The 8,428-nt window shown below is 42.2% G+C and overlaps 1 protein-coding gene across 1 annotated transcript; it reads right to left on the bottom strand.

The window, feature by feature from the left end:
• Positions 1-4,127: 4,127 nt before the first annotated feature.
• chst2b (carbohydrate (N-acetylglucosamine-6-O) sulfotransferase 2b) lies at positions 4,128-7,714 on the bottom strand. The gene has a single exon (XM_057823791.1). The coding sequence runs from the start codon at positions 7,213-7,215 to the stop codon at positions 5,818-5,820; it is 1,398 nt and encodes a 465-aa protein (XP_057679774.1). The 5' UTR covers positions 7,216-7,714; the 3' UTR covers positions 4,128-5,817.
• Positions 7,715-8,428: the final 714 nt, after the last annotated feature.

Raw genomic sequence — 8,428 nt, 5'->3', positions numbered from 1 at the left:
ACGCCATTGGATGTCTAGCGCTGTCAATGGCAGCCAGTGAGCTAATACTATTCTAATGGAAGATTTTGCAGCAGGGCCGAAAACCAAAAGTGGTTTTTGCCATGTGGCAAAACATTTTTGCCATGTGGCATTTTTTTTGTTTGCCATGTGGCATTTTTATTTGCCATGTGGCATTTTTTTGTTTGCCATGTGGCAAAAAAAAATTTTTTTTTTACTATTTGGAAAAAAAATGTTGCCATGTGGCAAACATTTTTTGCCATTTGGATTTTTTTTTATTTTGCCATGTGGCACACATTTCTTGCCATGCGGCATTTTTTTGCCATTTGGCAATTTATTTTTTGCCATGAGTCATTTTTTTTGCAATGTGGCATTTTTTTTTACCATTTGGAAAAAAAAAATTGTCATGTGTCTTTTTGTTTGCCATGTGGCATTTTTTTTGCCATTCGGAATTTTTTTTTTTTTTTTTTGCCATGTGGCAAACATTTTTTGCCATGTGGCATTTTTTTGTTTGCCATGTGACAAAAAATTTTTGCCATGTGGCATTTTTTTTACCATTTGGAAAAAAAAATTGCCCTGTGGCAAACATTTTTTTGCCATGTGGCAAACATTTTTTTGCCATGTGGCATTTTTTTGCCATGTGGCATTTTTTTTACCATTGTGAAATTTTTTTTTGCCATATGTCATTTTTTGCCATGTGGCAAAGATTTTTTTGCCATGTGGCATTTTTTTTACCATTGTGAAAAATTTTTTTGCCATGTGGCAAAGATTTTTTTGCCATGTGGCATTTTTTTGCCATGTGGCAAACATTTTTTGCCATGTGGCATTTTTTTGCCATGTGGCAAACATTTTTTGCCATGTGGCATTTTATTTTTTGCCATTTGGCAATTTTTTTTGCCACATGGCAAAAAAGTGCCATTGGCAAAAAATGTTTGCCACATGACAAAAAAAAATGTTTGCCACACGGCAAATACCACTTTTGGTTCTCGCTCTCAGATTTTGGTAGCAGCCCTGGCATTAAACACATCTTCTGAAAATGTAATACCTATTGCAAATTTCCATTAAATTTAAGACAATTTAATACCTTGATTATCTGGATTTCAAATTTAAAACATTTTTGGACTTTTTAAGGACCCACGGGAACCCTGTAGGTGTAGCTTGTGTTTCTTCAATGTAACTAACTGAATTGATAAAAGATTAGATCAGGCGTTAAAATGATCCTTCGCTCTGAACGAATTTTCCTTTCTGATGATTTTTTTTTAGGGTTGTGGGGGGAAGTGCAGCAATTTAGAGTCACTGGAGTGTGAAGCGGCTGTTTCAGTGCAAGGGGGAATAAACTGCTGGCGAGAAGAAAACGAACACGGGGGGGCGAGAGAAAAAAAAATCTCCCACAGACTTTGCTGTGTAATCTTGTTATTGTGGAGAGACACAATGACAAGATTACACTTTGCATGTGTCATTTCGGGGCCACTTAAAGCAGCAGGAATCATGTTTTTTTTTTTGTCCATTCTCTCTTTTTTAGCTCAGCATTTGGAAATGGCTCGTTTAAATTGAAGAGATTTTGACGCTTTCCTATGTTAGCTTTTTGCTAACATGGGGCCCGATCACTAGTTCCTGTACACTGCTCTAAATGTTGTTACTGGCAATCTCTGTTTGTGCCTGGCTTTAACTGCTACTTGTGGTGTTAAATGTCAGTGACATCCAAGAGGCGTGTAAGTAAAGCGAGCGATACCAAATCAATACACAGACCAAAAAGCGTAATAACTCTTTGCTTGTTTACTCGATATTCCCCTCCTCGGGGGTCACGTGAGAGTTGGATGAGAGTAAAGCGAGCGATTGTAAACATTGGAAAACAAGACTGCTCACATCGACGACGAAGACTTAAGCAGCTTCGCAGCGGTCGAGACATTGTCCACAGTGCATCATCCCACAAAGACAAAAGATGAAAAGAAAACCAATCGAAATATAAAATGAACTAATCCGACGTCACCTACTCAAACATGGCATTGATTGTCTTTGACCTTAAACGTGTTTTCATCCACTAAGTTTCACTTGTACAGACGATATGGATACTGAGAAAAGTTTTTTTTTTTGCCAACATTCAAAAAATAACATCCACTTTTAAAGATACATGAACAAGAAAACAGGGGTTCTCAAACTGGGGTCCGCGAGCCGCATTTTGGGGTTTGTAAAATAATTGTGGATCCATTTTTGTTGGGATAATTTGTTAAAATATGCCTTGACGTAGGAAAAAGCTGGCGTTTTATACGTGGCTTTCGTTCTTGCGACGTGTAAATTTGCTGGGTTTATTTTCCTGACAAAGCCCAAATATTGGTGATAATGCACAAAACGTGTTAAACTATCAATCAATAGTATAGTATAAATAATTTGTTTTGTACTTAAAAAAAAAAAAAAATAGTAAAAATCAAGCAACACTTGGTAACTTTTCAGTTTTAGTCGACTTTAGCAACGCTAGTGGACAAATGTGGTAGTGTTTTGCCTTTAAAGAAGACTCTATTTCTCATGAGGACGAGCGCACACCTGCAATGCCATAAAATTATCAATCAATCAAAAATCAATCTTCCGGTTGCCTACAGATGGATTAAACAACATTTCTGTTTCCAACAGCTGTGTGAAGAATGAAGTAATAAGGTAATGAATCCAGTTGTGGCTAAACAATAGCATATGATGGTTAGCAACTGCGTGGCTTAGTGTGGCTAAACCCCCTCCACCACCCGAACTCGTCAGCGCTAACAAGTTCGGTTGATGAGGGGGTCACACCAGCGAGGGAAAGCCAGGCAAATGTTTATTCTGTATATCCTGGTAGCATTCCTTTTTTTTTCCCTCCCCAGACAAAACTTTTTGTCTCTTTTGTTGCTCTGCCATCTTTACAGAATTCGCACGAGTGTTCACATCGACGTCCGTCTTTATAATGAATGGGGAAAGGGAGATGTGACGTATGCTTTAAAGCACTCAGCACATTTGTAATTTTAAATTAGTCAGTCAAAGTTAAAGTTAATTAGAGCCAGTGAAAGCGATACAGACCCCCTCGAGATATAAAAGAGGTGTCATTCAACTAGTTGTCAGTCGATATATTATCACAAATATTATGAAAATATTTTATAAGAGTTGAAAAGTTGCCAAGTGTTGCGCCCTGTATTGACTTTTTCCAGGATAAAATATTAAATTTTAAACATATCGCATTGGGCATTGGGTATGATGGCTGTTTTCAACTGATTTTTGGGTGTGGAATCGAAAATTGGTCTGTTTTTCCTCTATCATATCAAGTATCGCATCAAGTTTTCGCTTCACAGCTTATCCACTTACCATGTTGTTGTTTTCATTGCATGCACACATTCCCTTTGTGCCTTAAATAAACATTGCAGTCACGCCTGCAAACAAGCACATGTGTGAGTTTTTCATATTTTTTAAGAAAATGGGGCTCTTATAGTTAAAAGAATTTGACATGATAAGAAAAACTGTGAACAGTTTTGGAATCTGCATCCAAAACATTTGATTTATACATCTGTCTGACCTAAAACAACCAAAATTTTTTTGCCAATTGTTATCAATTTGGCTGATTGCAAACACCAATATAGGTAGTCCCCGGGTTACAACGGGCCCGACTCACGCGATTTCGACTTCATGACACCTGTGTCTCCTCATTTTTTGTTTTTTATTTTGATTTTGTGATGCATGCTTTTATTTTGGCGCAGGAAGCTTACAGCAGGTAGTACGTCTGCACGCGAGTGCATGTAGACTAGTGCTGCAACGATTAATCGATTAACTCGAGTATTCGATTAGAAAAAAAGATTCGAATTAAATTTTGCTGCTTTGAGTATTCGTTTAATTAAAGTGGCATTGTAATGGTTTGTTTTGAAAGTGTTTGCATTTAGCTTTATTGATTTGGGCTGATACTGGCCTCTAGTCTGCCTCATTTCACATGGCTGAATCCAGCTGCTCCCTGTTAAGACCAACCTAAGCTAAGTTTCTGTTTGCGCTAAAGATTTTTTGAATACATTCGTATTTTAGTTTATCTTTTATTTATTTTAGTTTAGGTATATTTAGCCGGGGTTTTTTTGTAGGTAGGAATCTGTCTGAACCATATAAGAGCACTGTAAAAAAAAAAAAAAAAGTTAGCATTTTATAGCATTTAAACTAGCAGACATTTGCTATGTAAGTTAGCCAAATTGTTCTTTTGTTGTACATAGATCCTTATCTATTGATTTTTTTTTTTTTTTTTTACCGTTTGAGGCTTAGCTCATGTATTTTAATTTTTTGTTCCTAATCCGATTACTTCATTATTCGAACTAAATAGTTTATCGATTAATCGACTACTAAAATAATCGATAGCTGCAACCCTAAAGTAGACACACGCACACACAGAGCAGCCAAGTGACAGAGGTGACAACCTGCGCGCACATTTGTTGCTTGTGAAGCATCCAGAGGCGACGGCTGTATATAACCCCTTATGTACTGTTTATTGTGCGTTTTCATTTGTGGTCAAATACTTGTGTCGAGTTTACGTGATTGTTTTTGATGATGTTCGGACGCTAATTGATACATGCTAATCGATTGTTATTGCTGTATCAGCAGCTACTTAAATGCAAATTTGAATTGCTGCTATTGCAGATGAGACTGATTTGATTTAATTTTAGTTTCATTCTATAAAGTCAACAAACCACACAGACGTCTGACATCGTCATTTCAGAGCTTGGCTCACTGTCTAGCTAGGACTTAGCTCCAACGTCTTGGTGAGGACAGTGCTATGACGTATAATACCGTATTGTCCCTGATTATAAGACGACCCCCTTTTTCAAGACTCAAGTTTGAAAAAAGACTTTTTGAGCACCAAATTAATTTTTATACAAAAAATAATTACAGTACATCTGAAAAAAAATGATAACATGCTTTTTCTCTCAAATATATTGTTGTAATTTTGCCTCATTCAAATCTTAATATCTGAACATTTAAATATCTAAACTAATGTGCAATCACATTCGTGAATGAATGGCTTCTGTTTTTTGAAATGTAAATAAACCAATCTATTGTGATAAAACAACAAAATTGCAATAACTGCATTAACCAGCAAAGTGAAGTCTAACTGTAACTGTAGTCTTGAAACCAATCTGAATAAGGAAAAACATTGCAATAAAATAATGCAAACTGGTTAAACTTGAGAGTAGCTGAGATCTGTCATGACAGAACATCGCTTCAATGATATCTGGCGCCATCTAGCGTCATGAATGGGTATAATGTCTAGACCGCAAATATAAAACAACCCCCACTTTTTCAGTCTTATTTCAATGCAAAAAACACCGTCTTATATTCGGGCCAATACAGTACATGTTTTTGGATATTTTTTTATTATCTAGAGGGTGTTTAGAGGTATTTAAAGGGCTAATTCAGATTTGCGTGGAAATCCGGGTTACATCACCAGCGGAGGAACGGAAGTCGTTCGTAAACCGGGGACTACCTGTATTGAGCGTTTGGTTGTTGAGAGATATTTTTAAAACTGGGTTATTTTGGCCATGATGCAACTGTACCTCAATAGTTAACAGGCCACATTTTGATTTTAAGAACATGAGTGTGTGGATTATGTAAAGATTCTTAAGTAAGAGTGTCCCGGGACCCACAAGTTTGAGAACCCCTGTATTAAGAGATATTTTTTTTCAGTGGTAGGCCCGTCAATAGATCGCATCCAGTGTTCTTGTAGAAAAAAAAAAAAACAGGCAGTCCTCGCAGATGTCATTCTAAGGGCGTTACATTCCGAATGTGGCGCAAACTAGGTGCTCCTACTTCCAGTCTTTGGCAGCGTCTTCACAGCTTGGAGTGCGTCAGTAGTGATTTGCTCAGGTCCTTGGCCTCACCGGCGGTCCGCACGCGCTCGTAGCCAAGCACGGCCATTGAGTGGTGGCAGTAGTCCTCAACCTGCTTGATTTGCTGGATGCTGAGCACCGTCCGCCACGCGCTTGCCGCCTGGGTGGCGTTACGAGACGACACGATGAACGGCTTGGACGATGAGCTGGAGCCGCTGGTCATGTTGAGGGCGAACGACTCGATGTCGCGGTTGGCCGTCAGGTTGGCGAAGCGGTAGACCGCGCGCAACGTCTTCACAGGGTTGTCCACCAAGTCCTCGTAGCGCACGGCCATGTATTTGCCCTTGAGCCAGGTGGGCGGGTTCAACGCCGTCCTCAATGTCCGGGAGGTACGGTCGCAGATCACCTCCATAGCGCCGATGGAGTGGTAGTCCGAGCCGTCCTTCTTGTTGGCCTTGTGCCCGGGATCCACGAATGGAATCCGGCGGAGTTTGGGGTCCCGGCTGCGCACCACCTGCAAGTTCTCCCGGATGAGTCCGTGCCGCGATTTGATGCGGGAGTTGGCCACCGCCCGCGGATCTCGAACCAGGTGGATCACCTTTAGGTCCAAAGAAGGGTCCTCCATGAGGGGTGTAAGGACATTGACATCCAGAATTCGCACCCCTTTGATGACCACCGTATTGTACTTGAGGCACTCATCTTCAAGCAGCCTGAGGCTTTGCGGGGGGCACTTTTTGCACACCTTGTCATCCACCATCCCCACCACGTCCTTCCTGTAGGCCGAACACAGCGGGTAGGAGCACACCACCTTGTTCAAAGTGGCGCCGAACAGCCCCAGTGAAGTGAAATTCTTGCCCCCGGGGCTGTTGTAAAGCTGAAAGACAGACAAGTCGCAGCGGTACAGCGAGCTCAGCATATCACGCGCCGCCCCTTGGAGGGACACAGCGTCGCCCGGGTACAGTTTCTGCCAGATGTGCCACATGGGCTCGTACAAGAAGAACACATCAGGGTTCTGGTTGAAGAGCTCACCGAAGAAGGATGAGCCCGAGCGCCACGTGGTCAACACGTAGATGAGCTGCCTCTTTTTGGCCAGTGAGGGCCTGTACAGGTAGCGCAGGTCCGAGCGGCCCTGGTAGACGGCACCCCTCATCGGGTGGCTGCACGGCTGCGGCTCCTTGGTCCACTTGTAGTTGGCCAAGTTGAGCATAGTCAGCACCAGGAGCAGGAAATAGGCCGCAAACAGCACAATCTTTTTCCTGCGCAGCACTTTCATCACGATGCCGGGCTGCGCTATTATCTTGGTATGGTTCCTGTAGGTCTTGAGCTTCCTGCCGAAGCCAGCATCCTTTTCCCAGGGTGCTGTCAACTTCAGCGGCGGGTGATATGTTTTGCCTCTCATCTGTGCCCACGACACAGCCCCCGCCCCCTGACGGAACTCTCCTTACATTGACAATACGTGGGGGGGATGTGTAGAAGAAAAAAAGGGGTGCTAGTCGAGGGTGATTCGATTATGTAATCCGCGCCGATTCCAAATCCGGCAATGATGTTTGGCGCTGCACTGCGCAACGGTTTTCATAGCAACGCCGGATGAGAGCGGAGGCAACGAGGAGGAGAGTCGTTATTGTCCCAGACGCCCGTGTTGGAGCCGGAGCACTCGCCCCCCGGCGCACTCATCTCGGGACGCGTCCTCCTCCTCTCCCCCACTCCCGAAAATGCGCATCCCAGACAATAAAATAGCCCCCACCGCCCCTCTCTCACCAATGGGGCGCGGAGGCTCGGCGGAGTTCACCTCGACTCAATCCGCATTCGTTCTGAAGAAGCCACAAATCCAAATAAGGGCCGTTTTTAGTATGTTTTCAAGAGCGATAGACCGCTTCTCCCCCTCGTCCCACTCCTGTTTGGAGAATGCACACACACTGGACACATTCAATCTGAAGCTAACGGTGAAACTCCGCCTGCGGATTAACACCATTGGTCAGTCAAATTACGTCATATCGTTTACTCGAAACCCGATAGGCTCATCTTGCCGCCAGTCTAACAAAATATCGTGACGTTCCGTGTCTGATAAAACAAGTCAAATCCGTGTGTTTCTGCATTTTTTATTCCGTTTATTTGAGACCCCCAACAAGTAAATAAGGTGCTGCTAATGTAATATATTCTGAAAAGCACCACTGAACAATTATTAAGAAACATAATTCTTTTGGTGCGTCTTGTGCTTGCAGTGATGGAAACCATTGTTTTGTCTGCACTGCAATTCATTGGCGACAAGTCTACTGTTTACAATGTGTTCTCTTCGGCTGACTGGCGACCAGTCTATTGTAAAGTGTGCCTTGCGTATGGATGCTACTCAGTCAACTGTTTGCTCTGTAAGTGGCTATAGCAACAAGTTACCTTCATTGTTTTTCCATTGTGCGGTGTAGGAACTAATTGTTTGAGCTCTTTTACAGAAACCAAACACTTTGCACCATAAGCGGATTTTAAGGGGGTGGGGGGCACTATTACCGGTGGTTTAACTTTGTACGTTGTGCATGAATGGAGGTGGCGGACCCTCGTCTTTCTGCATGAGTAGAATTGGCAGGTCTGCATCATGGAAAATGATAGAAAAAATTAAA

The sequence above is a fragment of the Corythoichthys intestinalis genome, chromosome 20 (genome assembly GCF_030265065.1).
Source record: "Corythoichthys intestinalis isolate RoL2023-P3 chromosome 20, ASM3026506v1, whole genome shotgun sequence".
In the NCBI taxonomy this organism is placed as follows: domain Eukaryota; kingdom Metazoa; phylum Chordata; class Actinopteri; order Syngnathiformes; family Syngnathidae; genus Corythoichthys; species Corythoichthys intestinalis.
Note: the sequence above shows the minus strand (reverse complement) of the source record. Positions and strands in the feature narration are given on the sequence as shown.